At 45.6% G+C, this 21874-nt stretch overlaps 1 protein-coding gene and 1 long non-coding RNA gene across 2 annotated transcripts; both read left to right on the top strand.

Annotated features, from left to right (window-relative positions):
* Positions 1–7406: 7406 nt before the first annotated feature.
* Positions 7407–12251, top strand: LOC119113466 (lectin-like). The gene is made up of 5 exons (XM_037237777.1): positions 7407–7475; positions 7807–7908; positions 10338–10421; positions 11222–11305; positions 12118–12251. Exons 1-5 carry the CDS (start codon positions 7421–7423, stop codon positions 12249–12251), a joined length of 459 nt encoding a protein of 152 aa, XP_037093672.1. The 5' UTR covers positions 7407–7420.
* A 1751-nt stretch (positions 12252–14002) lies between these two features.
* LOC119114370 (uncharacterized) lies at positions 14003–15497 on the top strand. The gene is made up of 3 exons (XR_005096024.1): positions 14003–14031; positions 14441–14542; positions 15245–15497. It is a non-coding gene; the product is annotated as an uncharacterized LOC119114370 (long non-coding RNA).
* Positions 15498–21874: the final 6377 nt, after the last annotated feature.

Genomic DNA, 21874 nt, shown 5'->3' with positions numbered 1-21874 from the left:
CTTCGGAGGGGTCTGCACCCGGAGTTCTACGTTCTGACTGGAGAAACAACTCCAGCACAATCTCATCCAATGTCTTCCGGCTACCTCTCATCTCAGTACGCGCCAGTCTCGGGAAGATGCAATGTCTGACCGGATCCAGAGCTCTTTTCAAATGATTGGACGGTCTGCACGGTCCTGACAAATACCATACAGCACCCGAGCACACATCTCCCACAGCGGTTGTTTAGGTCTGCTGGTGCCTTTTCCACCTCGCAAAGGTCACGAAATTTGCGTAGAGGTCAGCGGTTTCGCGCCAGAATAATTGCGTAACGATATGGATCACTGACTGTTCAAAGTAACAGAAGTTATTGACGTGGCACTTCAATAACAGAAGTTATTGAAGTGTTTAAAACACAAGACCGACTCTTGTTGGTTACAGAACCTCCCTGCCAAACCCAGGGAGTGTTATGACATATCTCTGAAACCCGACACAGAAATATGTCGTGTGCGTGGGAGTGAGTTTCCTGAAACACACGCTCGGGTGGGAATCAAAATGCCTCTCTGAAGGTTTTTCTGGAATGGTTTCCGAACGGCGCGGTGAAGCCTCACCAAATTTTCCATAGCTGTAGACGATTAATTAGCAGATCGTCTGGCATCAAACATCTAGTGTACCATATATTTTGTACCTCATATTTTATGTACCTTTATATTTGGTGGTTAATAGTGACGGGACTACGAGACTATATCAGCGTTTTCATTTCTATGAGCTTGCTTAAAAGCGTAATACCTCCATAATATATTATGCGCAGCATGCCTTTTAGGAGAACGGATTCTAAGGGTCGTTTTCTCATTTAATTTCGTATTGCGTGCAACGAGCTCTTTTGAAGTACTATACGCACTTGGCACGAGTAGACAGGTTTAGTGAAACCCCACTGCTGTCTGCAGACATTTAGATATACATATATGTATGTATACATATGCATACATGCATATACGTATATACATATACATATATGTATCTATATACATATATATATATATATATATATATATACATATATATATATAATAAATATCGAGAACTATTTGCATAGTTTCAGCATGTTTACAGTGAAATACTGAAACCCAGGCAACGGATGTATGAGCTGATGCCCAGTGCCGTGCTCCTTAGGCACAGAGTCAGATTTAACCCCGCCTTGTGCAATGACGTTAGAGCTTCTGGTACGTCGTGTTTGAAAATCTTCCGGAGTTTATGGAGAATGTTACTAGTCAGGTAGATGGAGACAATAGTTAAGATGTCGCTTACTTAGATCTTAGTAAGACATTTGATGAGTGGCCACGACAGCGTGTCTTGTATCAGATAAAATTGCATGGTAATGAGGGGAAAATTATTGGCTGGGTAGGGACTTGGCTGCAAGACAGGAAACCGAGAGTAGTGATTAATGGTACAAAATCTCAGTGGGAGCTTGTAGGGTGTGGGGTTTCACGAGGGTCGGTGTTGGGCCATTCGCTCTTTATTATTGTTGTGAATAATATGGAGAGAATTAGAAAGTAAAGCGCTTAAATTTCATGACAATTCTAGACTGACAGAGGTGTCGAAAATACAGACCAGGTAAAACTCGAATTAGAAAAACTAGCGAAATGGGCTTCCAGTATGGCAAATGCTATTTAATCATGACAAGCGTAAGGTGATGCATATGAGTGGTTCCGGCAGTGATGACATTAGCTATGAAATGACAGGTCGAGAGCTGGACCATATCGAGGAATGGTTTGAATTCCAGAGATGCAAAGGCTGAAAAACAATGTGGGGCTGCGAGGAGCGTGGCATTTCCGATGCTGGGACTTATTAACAAGAATGTCCATTACAAGATTTGGAACATTGTCAAAAATGTGCTCTCAGCTTATGTCAGACCACAGCTAAAGTATCGTAAATAGGCTTGGTCCTCATGCTTGCAAAAATATATGGATAGGCCGTGGAGAGTACAGCGAAAAGCAACTAGGATGATAAACGGGATTGGCAACTTAGGATATAAGGAAAACCTTAAGGCCTAGGATGTGTATTTACTGAAATAATACAGACTTAGAGATGATCTGAGAGAGGTAGTCAAGGTTATGAAAGAAACAGGTAAAGTAGATCTACAAGGGACACAAAAAATAGGCCGAGGACTTAGAGGAAATCAAAAGGTAGGAGGTAGGATTATATTTAGGATCATTAAAAAAGGTCTGATTATTAACAAAAGGTAGGGAGTGGAACTTCGAAGAGGCAGATTCTATTTAGTCAAAGAATAATGAATCATTGGAACGGACTGCCAAACAAAGTTGTGAAAGTCCCTCCCCAGCACCATTTAAAAACCGTTTCGACAAGTTGTGTAGGTCTAAGGATCTCATTTACAGCTAAACTCAGGCAGCTCAGGTAGCAAAATTAGTTCAAGGATGAGTGAGGAACCTGGGGTCAGCCAACCTCGGTGGGCTCTTGTGGCTCTTTGTCGGCTGATGCGTATATGTCTATATGCCTACAAATGAAAATAATAAATATATATGGTTCCCCCGATCGCGACGGCCCCGCATTTTTTTAAGACGTTTTGAGTTGGTCAGTTCTCACAATCACAACCAAATATTTTGCGTTGAATGGAACTTGGCCATGAACTTAAAAATACATACATATAACTATACATCCAGAGACAAAAGGCTGAGAGCACATAGTTTCGTAATACAAAGTGTGGCATTTTGAATCTCCACGATTTTTGGCAAATAATGAATACTAATAAAAACTAGGTGTCATCAACAAGAAAATATCATTGAAATGGAAAAGGAAGAAATACAGGACAGAAAAAAGACCAGTATAAATGCGAGACTTATTTCTTTCTTACCTCTGAGTCGATGCTAAATAAAACCTTATCATATCGTATAATCCCCGCGTGTAGGTCAGATCAACCACGAATCGCTACGGCTTGGTTTAAGCAATGATGCACAAGGAAAAGGCTTTTGGAAATTAAATTGCTCCCTGCTTACAAATTTGAACCATCTAGATCTGGTCAAAACTGAACACGCATCACGCCCTCGTTTCACTCAAGCATGCAAGCGAGCTGAAGCAAACAGGCACCACACATCACGCATCAATTATACATGCAAGCGATTTCAACTAAACAAGCATTGCGCATCATGCATCAGGCGTCACTTACACATGTACACGATTTAAGCTATCACACATTACACATCAAGCCACGTTTCACGTTCGCATAATCAGCAAATGATGAGACCTGTACGTTGAGATTTGGTCGCCGACTTTTTACAAAATCCTGGAAGGTATGGACCATATGCCCCTTTTAGAGCTCAAAGTTATCTACAGAGTACGGAAGTACTCAGACAGGAAACTAAGTGAATGTTTTCTTATAAAAGTCGACGACCAAACCTCAACACACAGGGCTCATCATGGCCGATTATGTAAACGCAATATGTGCCATGATGCGCGATGCCTGTTTAATTAAAGTCGCTTGCATGTATAATTGATGCTTGGTGTGTGGTGCCTGTTTACTTCAACTTGCTAGCGTGCTTGCATGAAGCGTGACTCATGATGCCTGTTTATTTGAATCCGTGTGCATGCACACGTATTTTCGCGTTTTTTAATTCTTAGATACGTACTGTATTGTGGTAATGACTGGCAATTGCTCCTTGTTTGGTTCCTGGGTGTTGGTGTCCAAAAAAACTGTGGCTTGCTATTTTAAAATAGAAAAAAATCGAGTACGATCATCGGCAGGTCGTTTTGAATTCACTTCTGATATTCTTTCGATTGAAGCATTTTGCCGAAATGTCAAGGCATTGACATTTCCATTCGCCTGATTTTTCTCCGAAGAACAAGGCTATTACTACTGTGTTATCTATGTGAACACCGTTCCTCGCGCATGCACTCAACAACGTACGTGAAATACTCAGGTAGTATATGGTGTGTTGTCGGATGTGTACACAAATGATAAAAAGGAATCCTACTTTTCCGTAGTTTTTAAGTCTACATTTAACACGACGAGTTGGAACGTTATATATTACTGCTTACAAAAGCTCAATTTCGGCACCAATGCTCATAAATGTTTTTCGTTGTTCGCACAAACATACTGTTTCCTCACATTATCTTCAATGACCACTCGTCGAAACACACAATACGTCTGGAGAAGGGTTGCAGACAAGGGAGACCCCCGCACCACGCCATTTTTTCAAAACAGGTCCTGAAATTCGGCCAAGTTTGAATCAGACAGAATAATACCATTCGAGGATTTATATTAAGCGAAACACCCGTTAAAGTCATCCAATGCGCCGATGATAAAACTTAAGGCATTTACACGTGCAAAACACATACCCTGACGTTAATTTGAACATTGATGTGAATGTGTTAAAAGATCATGAGATGATATTTCTCGATATCTGTCCGGACATGGCTTGGGACACTTCAGCAACAAAGTAAGAGTATTCGGCGACTGCAGCAGTAAGTTACAACCCACATCGTCACAACTGCAAAATATGTCATATGCGATGCGAGGCGTCGATATATTCACCCGTACTTCAATTACTTTAACACATTGTTCAAGCGAGACTTTGACACTGAAAAAATACATAGCAGAGAGCATGGTAAAATGAAGAACTAAAGAAAAAGTAAATGTTTCATCGGGAAATATAAATTCTGTCAATGAATAAAAGACCAGACAAAGCTTTCGGCAAGATTGTTAAAATCATCTCTATTCTTCCAACAGCGGATTTTGTGCCTTCTCTCCTCAACGTCCCCCTAGCCATGCTATTCGCTCAGTCTCTCAAGCGTGCCGTTCGGTCCTGCCGCGCCTGGCCGACTGGCGCTCTGGCCCGCGCCACTACGCACCCCGCAGTGTGGCCCTGTCACTGCTGCCGCTGCCGCCTCGCACCTGTCAACATGCCCTTCCCCTCACCCCCCCCCCCCCCCTCGACTTTGCTGCCGCCCCCTCTGCCGCCATAGCTGCCGCCGCCGCCGCTCCCGCCAACTGTGTGAAGCCGCGCTGGGTCACACGCTCGTGCCGGAATCTCGTGAAATGTCTGTTTCGTACAATTGTGTGTCTGTAGCTGAGTGAAGGATGTCGCAATGTGATTGATGTTCGTTGGTTTCCTGTTGTTGTGTAGCTTGTGTCTTTCGCCGACGATATCATTAGACCTGCAGCGCAGATGATGGGACAGTTTTGCTGAAGATGTGTAGCTGGTAATCGTCGGCTTATGGAACTGCAGAATTTGAATTACGCTGCTATGTCGTCATAAATGCCAAAGTGACTTCGAAATACTCTCCTCGATATACCTTTCCCAATTTTTGCGGGCGTGTAGCTCGAAAAACAGAGGGGCTTTGGTCTTCAGAAGGGCAGGACCTGTAACAGCACCAAAAAGCATTTAAGATGACTATGTTAGTTCAAAACCTCACATAAATGTGGGACGCCCCCTTTAACTTATTCGATTATTACAAGTCATATTTCCGTAATAAATAGGAAAAATGTCCAGTTTCTTATACCATGCCGAACAAAACGCAATTCGTGATTGAAATTTGCACAGATTGCTCAACGTTGATGGAGAGCAAATTGATGCCCATAAGATTTGGAAATCACGCTCACGGACGCTGGATCTCAACGGCCGGACGATAATATTACTTGTGGCATTGAGCGCAGCCTGTTGCATGGGGTGACAGGATTTGAATGACGTTGCTAAGGCGTCGTGCACTTGCATTAATGCTTTCAAAATAGTCTCCACAAAATAGGCTGCACATCTCGCAGGCGTGCAGCTCAGAACTATAGGAAATATTTGTTAAGAAGGGAAGAGCTGTGAACTGCACCGAGTAATCTCAAACTGCTTCTTTAATTTTCAAACCCCATACAAATGTGGAACTTTACATTCATTAAGTTTTTACGCTCAGTGCAGTAGATTATTGATGTACGCAGTGCGTTCGCTTAGCGGCATTCCATGTGCAAGACATTGAATTGACACTTAGCGGGGAGATTATCTCCATGTAGTTTTTCACTTTACACTTATAATCAGCCGAATTTGTTTTTACCATTTCGCCAGAATAATTATGTTTCAATGGACGAAGGTTTCGTGTGGGCCGCAGTTTCTAAAGACCACAAGTACTAATCTAATGTCGCAAGTATTGAAAACTGTCACTAGAGCCTCTGAAATGAGCAAATTGATGACCGTTTTGGTATTTGACACATACCTGGTGAAGCATTTTGTTGATAACAAGGTAGTACTGCCCACAAACATGCTGTGAACATTTCTGCTCAAGGGAGATGGCGTCGGCGTTTAAGTTGATGAAGGCGTCGCTCATGCCACACGGATCTGTGTGGCATGAGCGACGACTTTATGGCATGGCATGGCAATGTCATGTGCCACGCCTCACTACATGAAGGCTAGTGCAACGGTCAAAGCGGCGCACGGGCACACTGGAGGCTTGTGTAGGTGGGTAAATGTCGGGAGTGCGTGTGTGGGGGGGAGGGGGGGGGGGGGCGATACCGCGCATATTTGAAGGGGCACAGCGGTGGGTAGTGGCATGTGACAGTGCCGCCCCCGCCCCCCCCCCCCCTGGTCTGACAGGCATGAGATACTACAATATCGCAGCGAAATACTCAGCTCTGTAGAGCCTTCCACTTATTTTATATGCAATGTTTTCCCATCTCGCGGTTTTTAGAATGTTACGATCGAATAGGTATGCCCAAGACACCCACTGAAAAATGTTTTGCGTTATGTAATGTTATGAAAGAAGTTGTGTGTTAATGTAACGGGTGTCGCTCCATCACATATCTGCAACTGCACGCATCACGCCAAACTGAACGCCCTTGAGCACCATTATTTCTTCTCCGAGTAAACAAAACAGTACCCAATCCATTGTGTCTCAGTCGGACTAGTCATATCAAAGTCAACCAAAACTTAAGTGGCGTCTCTCGGCAGTCTCCCAGTCCATTCCAGTCCGCTTTGCTGGACGATCAAATTCCTCAACATCTCTAGCGACATTTGTGAATGCGAATGCCAGTCCACTTTACTGGACGATCAAATTCCTCAAAATCTCTAGCGACATTTGCGAATGCGAATGCCAGCCCACTTTATTGGACGATCAAATTCCTCAAAATCTGGCGACGTTTACGAATGTTACGTGATTTATTTGGGAGTGCGCAATCTGCATAGTCCCACTAACCACGACCAGGGCGCACGCAGTTCCGCCTGATGTCCTGCACAGTGCCGTGTTGGACACCGTACAGCCTCCTGCCAGCCTTTGACAGCCGGTGACATTCCCGCAGAGGTTAGAGACTCTGCGCACAGAAAATTGACGACAGCTATTGAACGTGTCAGGAGTACTGACGTTGCACTGTGGCCCTTCCTGGCTCGCCAGTGCGTATATAAAGTGGGCGGGGGCCTGGTTGGGCATCAGGTTTCTCTTCGGTCGCCAAACATGCGCCTGCTACCTCTGATCCTGCTGCTCTGTCTGGCGGTCTTCGCCGTCGAAGGTAGGTTGCCGCACACGCTGATAACAGGTTGTTGGTTCCAGTAAATAGAGGAGTTGAGAGCAGCAGCAAATGTAGTCTGCCGATATGGCGCGGCAAGTCCTCAAGTACAACACCGACTCTTGTCGGTTGTAGAGCCGCCCTGCCAACTCCGCGGGATGTTATGTCTTGTCTCCTCCGAAACCCAGAACGAAAATACGGTGTGCGTGAGAGTGAGTTCATATAAGTGCGCCACAATACGCCCAGGAACTAGGTACGGGCTCGGCAACAACAGCACGGCAAAAGCAGCCGGTAGAACCGCGCAGTGTGTCGTGTGACGGATTCTCCCTTCCAGGCAGAGGCAAAAAGGGCTTTTGCGGCAAGGGTGGCCTCTGGTGCCCCAAGGGCCAAGTCTGCAGACCCTGTGGCAGGGGAAGATGCTGCCGGCCCGTAAACCGTGAGTACTGCATGGGTGACAGACGGTATCCTATTGATGCGCATGTCTCCGCGTTGCATGCAGATGAACAACACCGCCATATAATATCGCTGTCGGTAAATAATATCGGTATATAATATCGACATAAATGACGGCATTGACATCAATATATTTCATTCCATTTCAAATCGCATTATCCAGTGAACGAAATGCTGATACCAGGTAGAACTGAGGCTCAGTGAGGCAAGTGGCAAACTATAGGCTCCAGGTGACGTGTGTCGGAGCGTCGTGCCCACTTATGCTGGCCCACCTGGCCACTTATCGAGCCATACTAGCCGCGATGCCCACTCTATTTCAAATGTAGGGATGCAACGCGTACTTATGGTGCGACGCAATCGCAGCATAGTCTTGCCAGGGCATGTATCTCCAAGAAAAATCAGCAAAATCAGCCCCCGCATTTGACGACATTTTCCCTGGCCTCCTCTTATCCCACATCAAGTGGGGTGAGAGGAAGACGGGGAAAGTCACCAAGAAAGACAGGGAGCGTGGAAATCACATTTCCCCGGTGGTTTCGACGCTCGCTCTCACCTGGACATGCTACAGCAGCAGCTGTCAGCCGTGGCTCAGTTTCACGGTCGCCCCGACGGAGGCTCCGTCAGAGCTCTACGCAAACTTTTAGGAAATCTGACTGTGCGGGGCCAGGCTTGGTGGCGGAGGTCACTCACGATACCCGCGCCACCACCCCACTACCCTGCCTCTCTGCCTAGTCCCATAGCCCTAAAATGGTCAAAACTGACCGACAGGGCTATTATCCCCCGATCCCGATAAAAACATCGATGGTAAAATTTTCGTGTGTGCGCCCTGGGTGATTTTTAAAAAAAAATTGATCGAGTGCGCGAGCCACAAACGTACCCCGCCAAAGCGACCAGCGGCGTTGTTCTGAATTCGATGTCAGGTAAACCCTCGGCCATCCTGTGGCTGGTAACAAAGGAGAAAAGACGCCTTTTCTGTCATTAACGTAATTTGGCACCATCTGAATTGTCACCTGGAGCCAAAAATTTCACAAACCGTTGGAATACAACTCTATATGCGATATACCACAAGAACGGAGACAAATTAAATGAAATGCGGTAAACCCATCAAACATTTTCGTTTTGCGAGTTTATTTGCACGAAAGTATCATGTAATGGCCGTAAAATACTAAACGATGATTGAGAGTTGACTAACAAAAGAATGAGATAAAGGCCTCATTGACATAACCAGTCTAGAGATGTGTAGTTTCCTGTCCATTTGAGGGAGGGTGGGATTGTGCCCCCAAACCAATGGTGAGGCTGCCTATTTTCAGTTATTATCTATCTATCCATAATTTTCACTTTTTATACCTTGTATGGTTTAGCCCCCAAAACTAATTTTGAGAAACTACAACCACTGCTCCCAAGGCAGTGAAAAGAAGCGCATCAAATCTGGGGAAAAACTTATTTGAATGCATTTCGGAGGCAGTTAGCCATGTTTTCCTACTTGCATCCTCTTAATTCAACCTACCTCTTCTGTCAAAATCCTCTTCACACGACCCTCCCTCGCTTAACCCCTACGTATTTTGGAAACTGCATCCCTGGAGACTTTCATTTACCCGAATCATGGTTCTACACAGCCTGGAGACAATATCACCTTTCGTTTTGTGATATCGTACAATCAGCTGGAAACGAGGGCAACCTTCACTGTCTTTGCATAATCGTTACCGGTGCAGAGCTCTCGCCCTTCGAACATGACCCTAACTATTTGCAATAAAACCCATGTAATCTTGGTATCAACAGAAAATCAAATACTTTTGGTCACTTTTAGCACCTGATCATCTTTATGTGCAATATGATGAGAATGAAAGTGTTTAATCTCATGCCTGTCCACTGATCAATACGCTAAGTATGAGGTGCAAACGGGCAGTGTGAGAGTCCGTGCCAGCGACGCTTGGCTTTTTACCTCAAAGCCGCTGTTCCTCTCAGCAGCAAGGGCCCCGGATGAAACGCTTACAGGAGTCGCCCCACGTTCCTCCGTTACCACGCAGCACGGCTCATTATCCACAAACAAAAAAATCCTCATAGATCAGCAAAAAACCTTTAACGATATGCGCTTTAACGCTTTAACGCTAAGCAGTGCTTCGAAAAACAAATGGAGCAGTAAAAGCACCGATCGTTGTTGCAGTGGAAACTACACCGCTACCTTGCCTTGCACTGCGAAATGATAACGAAGAGTTGCCATATCAAAGTGACCTATCGGTTGCATTAATCCTGAGCATTTCGCTGTTGTAACATGGATGCCTTCACACACCAATGCATGTGGAGGAAAATGCCCAACACGCGACATCCTGTAACTGTTGTCCTGTAATGGTTGTCCTGTAACTGTTGTCCAACCTGTAATGGGTTGTCGAGTCTGACGGTGGCCCTACGCTTCAGTTGCCTGCGGCAAGCCGGGAGGCTTCTGGTGCCGTAAGGGCTACTCCTGCCAGTACTGCAAAGGCGGCAGATGCTGCAAGCCCAGTGAGTCTTGGGGCGGACGAGCGCTGTTGGGCTATCCAAGCATGATATGTGTTCTCTCGTGTCGAAATGCAATTTCATGATGCTAAGGTTGAACATAATGTAAATAACGTGCGTTGCAATTGCCACGTCCGATAAATATTTGTTTTAAGTAAACGCATGGATCCACAGTGTATGCCGTATACATACATTGCTTTCAACTGTTCTTAAGTTGTGATGTGTCGAATAGGTGAACTTTGCGTCCGATCTTCCAAAATTAGATATTGCAACACAACCATAACGTCCAAGTAAAGTTCTATGCGATTGCGATCTGGTGATAGTTGGGATTAATGCTGATAGGACTAGACCTACATATTTTATTTTATGGGCTCACGTAACAGCACAAATCGCTCCACAGTGCGCTATGCGCAGCATATGTTTTTACATAAATTGATTCTATGGGTTGTTTTCGCATTGAATTCCCTATTGCCTGCAACGAGCAGCATGCGCATTTGGCACGAGGTCAGTCATTTATGGCACAACAAGGATTTGCACAAAGCATCGACTATCAGTACTTCGAAATCAAAGGGAGCAGTAAAAGCAGCGAGTCGTCGTTGCAGTGTGAAAATGCACCGCCTTGCACTGCGGAATGATAAAGAAAATTGCCGTATTAGAAGTGACCTATCGGTTGTATTAGTTATGAGCATTTCGCTGTTGTAACATGGGTACCTTCATACAAATACGCATGTGGAGGAAAATGCCCAATACGCGACATCCTGTAACTGTAATGAGTTGTCGAGTCTGACCGTGGTACTACGCTTCAGTTGCCTGCGGTAAGCCGGGAGGCTTCTGGTGCCGTAAGGGCTACTCCTGTCAGCGTTGTGGACGCGGCAGGTGCTGCAAGCCCAGTGAGTCTTGGGGCAGACGAGGGCTGTCGAGGGCTGTCGACCCATGATGTGTGTTACCGCTTTGAAAGACAATTTCATGATGCCCAGGCTGATTGTGATGTTGATGGCGTGCGTTGCAGTTGCCACATTTCTTTGATAAATATTAGTTAGCGGGAAGAGGATACATCCACAGTGCGTGCTCTATCTACAGCGTTGCTTTCGACTGCGCTTATTTTGTGATGTGTCGGATAAGTGCATTTTGTGCCATATCTTCCAAAACACAATATCGCAACACAACCATAATGTCCAATCCAAACTGTATGCGATGGTGATCTGGCGATAGTTGGCGGTTGATAGTGACGAGGCTAAACCTACATATTTTGCTTGATGAATTTAGATAAAAGCACAAATCGCTCCACAATGCGCTATGCGCAGCATCTGTTTTTAAAGAAATGGATTCTACGGGTCGTTTTCACGTTGAATTCCTTATTGCGTAAAACGAGCGGCGTGCGCATTTCGCATGAGGTCAGGCCTTTATGGCACAACAAGAATTTGCACGATGCATGGACTATCAGTACTTCGAAAACAAAGGGAGCAGTAAACGCAGCGTGTCGTCGTTGCAACGTGAAAATGCACGGCCTTGCACTGAGGAATGATACTGAAAATTGCCTTGTTAGAAGTGACTTATCGGTTGTACTACTAATGAGACATTTCGCTGCTTGTTGCATGAATACCTTCATACAGCAATGCATGTGGAGGGGAAAATGCCCAGCACGCGACATCCTGTAACTGTAGTGAGTTTGTCGAGTCCTGACTGTGGTACTACGCTTCAGTTGCCTGCGGCAAGCCGGGAGGCTTCTGGTGCCGTAAGGGCTACTCCTGTCAGCGTTGTGTGGACGCGGCAGGTGCTGCAAGCCCAGTGAGTCTTGGGGCAGACGAGGGGCTGTCGAGGGCTGTCGACACATGATGTGTGTTACCGCTTCGAAAGACAAATTTCATGATGCCCAGGCTGATTGTGATGGCGTTGTTGCAGTTACCACATCTCTTTGGTAAATATGTGTTCGCGGGAAGAGGTACATCAACAGTGCATGCTGTATCCACAACATTGCTTTCAACTGCTCTTATTTTGTGATGTGTCGGATAAGTGCATTTTGCGTCATATCTTCCAAAACACAATATCGCAACACAACCATAATATCTAATCCAAACTGTATGCGATGGTGATCTGGCGATAGTTGGCGGTTGATAGTGACGAAGCTAGACCTATATATTTTGCCTGATGAGTTTAGATAAAAGCACAAATCGCTCCACAGTGCGCTATGCGCAGCATATGTTTTTACACAAATGGGTTCTTGGGGTCGTTTTTGCATTGAATTCCTTATTGCGTGCAACGAGCAGCGTGCGCATTTCGCAGTGAGGTCAGGCCTTTATGGCACAAGGATTTGCACAAAGCATGGACTATCGGTACTTCGAAAACAAAGGGAGCAGTAAAAGCAGAGTCGTCCGCTTGCAACGTGAAAATGCACGGCCTTGCACTGAGGAATGGACACTGAAAATGACCTTGTTAGAAGTGACTTATCGGTTGTATTACTAATGAGCATTTCGCTGTTGTTGCATGAATACCTTCATACCACTACGCATGCAATGGAAAATGCCCAACACGCGACATCCCGTAACTGTTGTCCTGTAATGGTTGTCCTGTAACTGTTGTCCAACCTGTAGTGGGTTGTCGAGTCTGACGGTGGCCTACGCTTCAGTTGCCTGCGGTAAAGCCGGGAGGCTTCTGGTGCCGTAAGGGCTACTCCTGTCAAGCGTTGTGGACGCGGCAGGTGCTGCAAGCCCCGTGAGTCCTGGGGCAGACGAGGGCAGAAAGGGCTGTCGACATATGATATGTGTGTTATGGTTTCGAAAGACAATTTCATGATGCCCAGGCTGATTGTGATGTTTATGGCGTGCGTTGCAGTTGCCACATTTCTTTGATAAATATTAGTTAGCGGGAAGAGGATGCATCCACAGCGCATGCTCTATCTACAGCGTTGCTTTCGCCTGCGCTTTTTTTGTGATGTGTCGGATAAGTGCATTTTGTGCCATATCTTCCAAAACACAATATCGCAACACAACCATAATGTCCCATCCAAACTGTATGCGATGGCGATCTGGCGATAGTTGGCGGTTGATAGTGACGAGGCTAAACCTACATATTTTGCTTTATGAATTTAGATAAAAGCACAATTCGCTCCACAATGCGCTATGCGCAGCATATGTTTTTTTACAGAAATGGATTCTACGGGTTGTTTTCGCACTGAACCCTTTATTGCGTGCAACGAGTTTTTTTAACGTACTATGCGCATTTGGCACGAGGTCAGGCCTTATGACACAACAAGGATTTGCACAAAGCATGGACTAACTGTACTTCGAAAACAAAGGGAGCCAGTAAAAGCAGCGAGTCGTCGCTGCAACGTGAAAATGCACCGCCTTGCACCGCGGAAATGATAATGAAAATTGCCGTATAAAAGTGATTTATAGGTGCATTAGTTATGAGCATTTCACTGTTGTGACATGGATGCCTTCACACAACAATGCATGTGGAGGAAAATGCCCAATACGCGACATCCTGTAACTGTAATGAGTTGTCGAGTCTGACCGTTGTCCTACGCTTCAGTTGCCTGCGGCAAGCCGGGAGGCGTCTGGTGCCGTAAGGGCTACTCCTGTCAGTCTTTGTGGACACGGCAGGTGCTGCAGACCGAGTGAGTCTGGGGCAGACGAAGATTGTCGACTATGCACCAGTCAGTGATGTGATGTGCTTGAAACAGGAGAAGCTCTTCGACAAGCAAATGCAGGACAATTGACATGTGTTTTTTGTGCCAAACGGCAATTTCATGAAGCTAATGTTAAACATGTTGTAGATGACATGCGTTGGAATTACCAGGTCTCTTTAATAAATACTCATTTAGAAGTAAAGGCATGCATTTATAGTGCATGCACTATCCACAGCATTACCTTCAGCTGTTTTTAAATTGCGATGTGTCGTTTGAGTGTTTTGTGTGTCATGTCTTCAAAAACTCAATATCATAAACAACCACAGTGTCCAATGATCCCTATGGCACAGCGAGCCAGCATCTGAGGTGACCTGATTGGGTAATTACCCTTTTTCAGTCAATACTTGCAGATATGTCAACCAGAGTTGCGGTAAAGGTCGCCGGTGCCTCCCCTGCGGACCGTTCAAACGTCTCTGCTGCCAGCGCAGGGTCTCGCTGTGTAAGACTGAGCATCCACTGGTTGCTGGGAGCAGTACATCAGCACATGCACATGAATTGTGGCGTTCCGTGCCCCATCATTTCAGCAGTCTTCATTCAACTCGTTGGCCAAGCCACCCCCTTGTAGCACAAGTCCATGACAGCGCAATCTGTCATATTAAATACCATTGCATGCCTGCACCATTACGACCCCTTGATCCTCGAAATATATCTTGACCCTTGAGATACATCTCGCGTCCGTTGGCAGTTTGTAGCTACTTGCATAATCGTGTTTACCTTGTCTGATTACGGAGCTTTCTATTTGTTCACATTCTTCAGATATTGCCAGTACTATCGAGCCGCACCCGTAGCATTCGTTGTCGAAGACATCCCATCGAAATTGAGCCGAGGACACACCAATAGGCCTGACAGTGGAGACGTGCCCATAACGCAAATTGACTAGAGCAAATCTGAAATGGATTTGATTGAACTGGGTCTGCGTCATGGCTCGTTTCGTCTTTTTGCAGTGTTATCTGTCTCTCAATATGTAATCACGCTTTGCCTTGACCATTGCGTAGTGTTATGTCGATTCGTTGTGTCCTTGCATTCTGTTAGTTCCCTTACGAAATGGCAAAATTGGTTCAGTTCTATTTCCGAAGTTCCGCTACATCGCAAGTGACCATGGAATACGTCACGCTTACAAATGCCGCGTATCCCGTTTTAGACGAATGCCAACGGCGTTGCCGGAAGCCCAACCACTGCGTCAAGTGCAAGATTGGCTACTGCTGCCGCAAGGCCTGCTATGGCAAACACTGCAAGCACTAACTGTTACTGGCACCAACTGCAACAGACTTCAACAACAGAACAGCTCGACAGATATGGCGCTAAAGCAACGACACATTCAAGAATATGCGTTTTGGTCTCATTTGTTCAAAAAAATGCGCTATAGTTGCTTCTGAATAAACCTATTATCATTCGTCCGCTTCTTGAATGCTGACAGGTCCGCCATGATGTACTTTTTGTGTTGGGGACGAAGGCAGTTGCAAATAGTAACAAGATTTGACGACATTATCCTCTATATGACAACCATAAATGATACTGCGGAAGAGCATAGAAGCTAAGATGCTTGTCGCCAGCAATGCTCCGTGATACTGCTTAGCAGAGCACTTCACGGATTGGGTCGGCCACAGATTGCGCATCAATCCGCGGACCGGATCGGACCGGATCAGGTATTTCCATCAAAACATGGATTAGGACCAGACCTGATTTTCAGACCAGGCCCACACACATTGCATGAATTGAAAACCATTGTAATGGAAGTAATCACTAAATAGTCCCTGAAATGTTCCATTAAGTGATCAACTCGGAACGAAAACATTTAGACTAAAAATTGCATTAGTTTCAACTCTAAGCCATGTATGGGCACGCTGGACAGCACACAATTCAGCTATAGATTACAAAAATAATGTTTTTGGTCAACAGATAACACCTTAAAAAGGTGCAACAAAGTTACTTTTCTCAGCAGCAAATATCCCTAGAAATATAAAAACCTCTATGTGTCTAACCACTTCAAGTCTTTAAATTCCTCAAGTCTTTTGAACGTAAAAAGTACTGGAAGACATTTCAACATTCTTAGATAGAGCTCTCTCACCCCATGCCATTTGTTCCATTGGAACCGGAACCAAGCCTAACTTCCGAAACAGCATTCGATGCTTCCTTTAAAAAGTCGCCTTCAGTGCCTCATTAGCTGTCAATTGCACCAGATAATTCTAGGATCGCGAGGTGATGCTCTACTTTGTGGTAAGCTTAGCCGGTCATCGTACTATGTCGTACTCGCTTTCTACCGGCTAACTATTACATCATTTCCGGAACCTGTGACCAGGAATCGTTTCCAATGTGGGTAGTAGGTAAGGCGCACCGTTGGTTACCATGTAGGTTAATACTCTCTCTGGGCTAAAAAGGAGCAGAACCACTGTTGATTGTGTGAGTGAGCATTGTGGTGTGAATGTTGGTGTGTGGAAGTGTGTACAAAATGGAGGTTGATGAGTTACCAAGATCTCTCTTTGACTGACTCTCGAGAAAGGCTGGCGCGAGCGAGGTCTACACTGGTATAACTATCACACCAGCAGTAAGAAATTGGGTACGCATTGGTGCCATGATCCGGATTCGCAAATATCCATTTGCAAGTCGTCAATCTCCAAGTTTTCTTAACCCATCCTGAACCTATCATTAAAAGCTTGAGCCAATATCTAAGTGTGTGAAAGGGTTTCTCACGCATTCTTATATGTTGCTACTTACTGATTCACCCGACTACATCCGCACCTATACCTTCTGAGGGTCAGCTTATTGCACAAGCTATGCAAAAAAATTGTACACGAAAGTGGGGTTCAAGGGCGTACACAACCCGTTATAATATTCAGCGAAGAGAGTCCGTCAAAATTTCAAGATTGGGCAAGGGATGTGGAGAGCATTTTTTGCACAACGGACGATGAACTCATGCGACTTTAAGCAACCCGTACTCCGAGTGGACCTGCAGGAAAACATGTCTCTAGGGTTATTGATAAAAATACACAAATAGGCCTGAATGGTCTCTGTACGTAATTGCATGAGAGAAAGATCCCTATTGCGTTTAAATGCAGTTGCGTCAAGTCAAACAGCATTCTGGAGAACTTGCGCTTTTTCAGGAGGATTCAGGCGCATGCATGCGAGGCTTTTCATGATGTGTCTAGTCCCGACGGGCAACGTTTTTCGGCGGAAATTTTCCAAAAAAGGAGAAATTGACGATACTTAGCCCGTGGTATCACCCGTTTGCAATTTTACACGTTTCAGGAAGCAGCTTTGCGTGTGCGGAGACCGCAAAAACCTACTTCACATTTAAAATGTGTAGAATGAACAATAAGTCCCACTGCGGAACCCGGGATATCGAAATAGTCCGCAGCGTACCTGGTTCTGGAATAGTGGAAAAAATAGGGGAGGCGCTTAAAGAACTAGGCCCAAAGTTGGATAGTCTCGAAATAGGTGTCAGCTTCAAAACGGAATTCGCATCCGTGCGTAACAAAGAGTCAAGATCAACCGCAAAATCGAAGATATACAACCCGAAATGGACCGCCGCGGAAACATCCATAAATTTTGCACAATCACGTCACTTTCAGCCGTCTCAACGGTCGGGAAAAGCAGCTTACCGCGACGGATTTTCACTCCATCTTCGTTTCAGCCTCCGCATCAACCTCCAAACTTGCAGCAAAACGAGCCTTATGATGCGCGTTCAAGTTATTAGTGGGTAAATGATGGTTGTCCTGCATGGCTATTTGCACAAAAATAGGCCGCTCTCAACGTAAAAGTCGTGCTGGAAACAATCCTCAGCGCTCTAACGTCAAAATAGTCCGGGAAACTAAGTCGGTCCTCTGTTCTTAGAACTGAGCAAAAGGAAGGCCAATGTGAAAATGGCTTACCTGGCAAAAGTGCGCGAATCTTTATAAAATCGAACACTCCTATATGCTGGACATAACTTGGTAATCGTAGAACGTACTCGCTGGTAGATAGGGGCGCGGACTTCCTTATCTCTCTTATTTTCCGTGAAGCATTTGACAGAACCTCGCTTGAAAATGTCTACGATTTTTCGACAAAAAACTACCCTCTTTCAATCCATTTTTGGACATAGCCTTTAAGCTTTTGGAATCGCTATTCTTCCTGTAGCGATTTCAAAGCTCCATAAAACATTCAAGTTCTAACTTGCAGAAGGTCCTAAAAACCACTGTGTTTTGAGAAATGATGTTCTCAAACGCTTTGGCGCAATTGAATTTTGGCAGGAATACACATGACATTCAAAATAGCATCATTCCTCCACGCCCTCCAAATCTGACATGTCAGTTAGTGACATCTTTAGTCCGGACTCCTCAGAGAGAAACAATTCTTGCGCAGTCTTACGTCAATTTAATTTCGTCAATTACGTCAATTAGCCAGGTTTCATCAACCGTGCACAGCTCAAAGAGCAGAACTGTTTAATCGAACCGCTGAGTAGCGCTCGCTGTCTCAGTGAACAGCCAGGTCTTTTTCCGATGAATCCCGTGGGGGTGTCCGGATAGAAATGGACGCGCAAAACCGTCCTGGTTAATACCACTACCAGAGACCATACTTTGCCAGCCCGACATGTTATGGGCATTGCTGAAACGTTACAACAAGCCGAATTGCGCACCCGTAGAAATAGATAAGGACTCCGGACATCAAAGGACCACTCTGGATCCTACTTCCAAGCTTCAAAAGGCCGATCTGTTACACATGCGTGTCTTTGAGGACAATACAAAGCGGTGTATGTCTTTACTGAGATGTGTGAAATCATCCGCACGTGTATCCCTATTCTCGAATACAACGGCGATGTGTTCGAGGGTGATGAAGAGCGAACCAACTGCCTAAATGAGCATTTCTCCCGAAAGTTTAGTGACCCTACAGTCAGGGCTCTATCCGGCCAGCCACTGTCTGATGCGCTTGGGCTAAACTGCTTTACCGTGCCACATGACCGGGTAGTACAACTGTTGCACGGTGTGTATGCGCAAAAGGCCTGTGGTCCTCATGAACTAAGCGTCAGGATCTTGCGGGAGTGTGCCGATGAGCGGCCGGAACCGATTCAAGGGGCATGCCAACTATCAGTTAGATCCGGCACCTTTTCTAACGAGTGGAAAGAGGCTAATGTGATCCCAGTGTATAAAAATGCACCAAAATGTTACCTGAAAATCATCGATCTGCATCGCTTCTGCCAATTTGTTCAAATATTTTAGGGGGTCGCTTATGATAGCCTGCTACCTGCTTCCCTACCGGTCGTACCATCATCCCAGTGTCGTTTCCTTCCGAAACGATCCTGCATCACCAACCTCTCCTGCTTTCTTGAACATTGCTGGACCTTAATTGCCTGAGGCAAACAGACTGACGTCATCTGCACGGATTTTTCCTCGGCGCTCATCAGCGTCAACCATATGCTTCTGTTGCACAAGCTTCGACACTCTTTCGGAATTACTTGTGTCGCGTACGACTGGCTTGAGTCGTACCTGACCGATCGCAAGCAGCGAGTCGTCCTGAATGGCAAGCAGTCTGACTAGGTTCCAGTCCTACCCGGCGTACCAGAGGACAGTACCTTACGACCGCTTTTGGCATCTTTTCTGGGGAACCTACCCAGTCGCATGGCAAACGAGTGCATCATGTGCGACGATGATGTAAAACTCCACGGATGTATTGAAAGCAGCGCAGACTGTGCCCCCGTCCAGTTGGACTTGAATCGTCTCCGCCACTTGTCCAGAACCTGGCGACTCGGCGTCAACCCAGTAAAGTGCAATTTCATTTCTTTCATGCTCCGGACCTCTCCTCTTGTCCATCAGTGCAAAACAGACGGTCACTACCTGTAAACGAGTGATCAGATCCGTGACCTCAGCCTTCTATTGGACGCAAAGCTCACTTTTGCTTCACATGTTGACGCTACGATCGCCATAGTTAAAGGAATGCTTGGATTAATCGTACGGGGCATGCAAATGCCGAGGTGCGCACGCCAAACGCGTTTCATCCACACAGCCTTGCTGTGCGCGTTCAACGCTCGTGTGAAAGCGGCAGTTGTGCACGGCAGTGTCATCTGGAGCGGGCTACCATCACACACCTAGCTCGCTTCGAGCGACTCCAGCACATATTTCTTATATGGATGGCTGCAAACACCCGGGATAAGTGCCCTTTTCTGGAATCTGAGTTTTCTCACACATTTTCGCATGCTATCAGTCAAGGCCCAATTCATCCAGTCGAATGTTTTATTCACGCACGACATATCTCGCCATCAACTGGACTGTGCTCAGCTGACCACACTGTTCGGGCTGGCAGCACCAGTAAGACGTCCGCGCCATACTGGTCTCTTCCACGCGCCGCTTGGAAGAGTCAGCACCGTAAAAACAGGATTCCCTGTCCGCATTTCCGTCACCTGCAGCCGCCTTCTTTAAGGTACACCAACAGCTAAATTTGTTCATCTGCTGTAATTCCGTTCCCATGCACGCAGGTGTGTCAGCAGTGAAGGCACGTTCACCGAGTTAATCTGCTCGTCAAAGCACTTGACTAACTCTGCAAGCGTGGTAGTGAGTGTGCTTGTGTTTTGTGTTTGGGTGTTTATTGTTCTTAACTTATTGGCTACATCCATCACTGGCTACCTATTGAACCTGCGGGTTGCTCATGCAGCTTAGATAATTAGCTAAATGAATAAATAAACATAACTTGCCATCAAAAACAGCATTCCGAAAACCCGCTGGACAGACCTTCGGACATATTTGCCAAAAGCAATTTGGATACTGATCGTGCAGACCTAGTAACAATGAATATAGATACAACGAATCATCCCCCTATAAGACAAAATCCATAGGCATCATTTCAGTCAGAGACAGATGGTAGAAGACCACATAAAGTGTCTGTTAAAGGCTGGAATAATTGGTCTATCCCACTGGAATCCGTGGTATAGCCTGCTGGTTATAGCTGACAATAAAGATGGAGGAACAAGGTATTGTGTAGGTCACAGAAAATTAAACCGAGTAAATCTAAAGGACTGGTACCCCCTCCCTTACATCATCGACATCCTCGCCTCCCTTGGAGGATCAAAATGTTTCACTTGTTTGGACCTACAAAGCGGTTATTGGCAAGTTGCTATGGATCCTGATTCTATCGACAACACTATTTCCACTTGTTTCTTAGGGTTGTATTCCTTTCAGCACCCCCGTTCGGTCTCTGCAATGCCATTGGACTATTCTCTGAGCTAACGAGCAGAGTTTTGGCATGTATCCAACGTATTTTTGCAGTTGCGCACGTTGATGATATAATAATGTCTTCAAAAAACATATATTTCTATTGATGTATTTCTATTGATGGCTATTCATCCCATGAAGAATATCCCAGTCACATCGAAGCAATGTTTGAACGTCTACGAAGTGCAACGTTTGAAGCTCAACATATCAAAATGCGAATTACTGAAATTGAAGCTAAGTACTCAGGCCATGTAGTGTCACAAAGTGGGATCAAGACAGATCCTGCTAAAGTAGAGGTCACTAGAGACCTGAATCATCCCTTCTATGTGAAAGGCGGTCGTTCTTTCATTGGCATGTGCTGGTATCATCGCCGTTTCATTCCAAATTTGGCGAAAACGGCCAAACCTCTCACGGAACTACCAAAGAAAAACGACCACTTTATCACAATGAAGGATGTCAAATAGCATTGGCAAGTCTTCGCGAAGCTCTCACCGAAGCTCCTGTGTTGGCTTACCCAGACACGTCAAAGCCATACAAACTTAACGCCAATGCATCTAACCAAGTCATTGGTGCAGCTCTCGTGCAATACACGG

Source organism: Pollicipes pollicipes, unplaced genomic scaffold (genome assembly GCF_011947565.3).
Source record: "Pollicipes pollicipes isolate AB1234 unplaced genomic scaffold, Ppol_2.1 Scaffold_7262;HRSCAF=8765_pilon_pilon_pilon, whole genome shotgun sequence".
In the NCBI taxonomy this organism is placed as follows: Eukaryota; Metazoa; Arthropoda; class Thecostraca; order Pollicipedomorpha; family Pollicipedidae; genus Pollicipes; species Pollicipes pollicipes.
Note: the sequence above shows the minus strand (reverse complement) of the source record. Positions and strands in the feature narration are given on the sequence as shown.

What these genes read in the sequence shown, in the direction of transcription:
- LOC119113466 (XM_037237777.1), top strand. Translation starts at nt 7,421, where the DNA reads ATGCGCCTGCTACCTCTGATCCTGCTGCTCTGTCTGGCGGTCTTCGCC. An exon ending in GGCGGTCTTCGCCGTCGAAG is followed by an intron (nt 7,476 to 7,806) that starts GTAGGTTGCCGC and finishes TCTCCCTTCCAG; the next exon opens with GCAGAGGCAAAAAGGGCTTT. An exon ending in CGGCAGATGCTGCAAGCCCA is followed by an intron (nt 10,422 to 11,221) that starts GTGAGTCTTGGG and finishes ACTACGCTTCAG; the next exon opens with TTGCCTGCGGTAAGCCGGGA.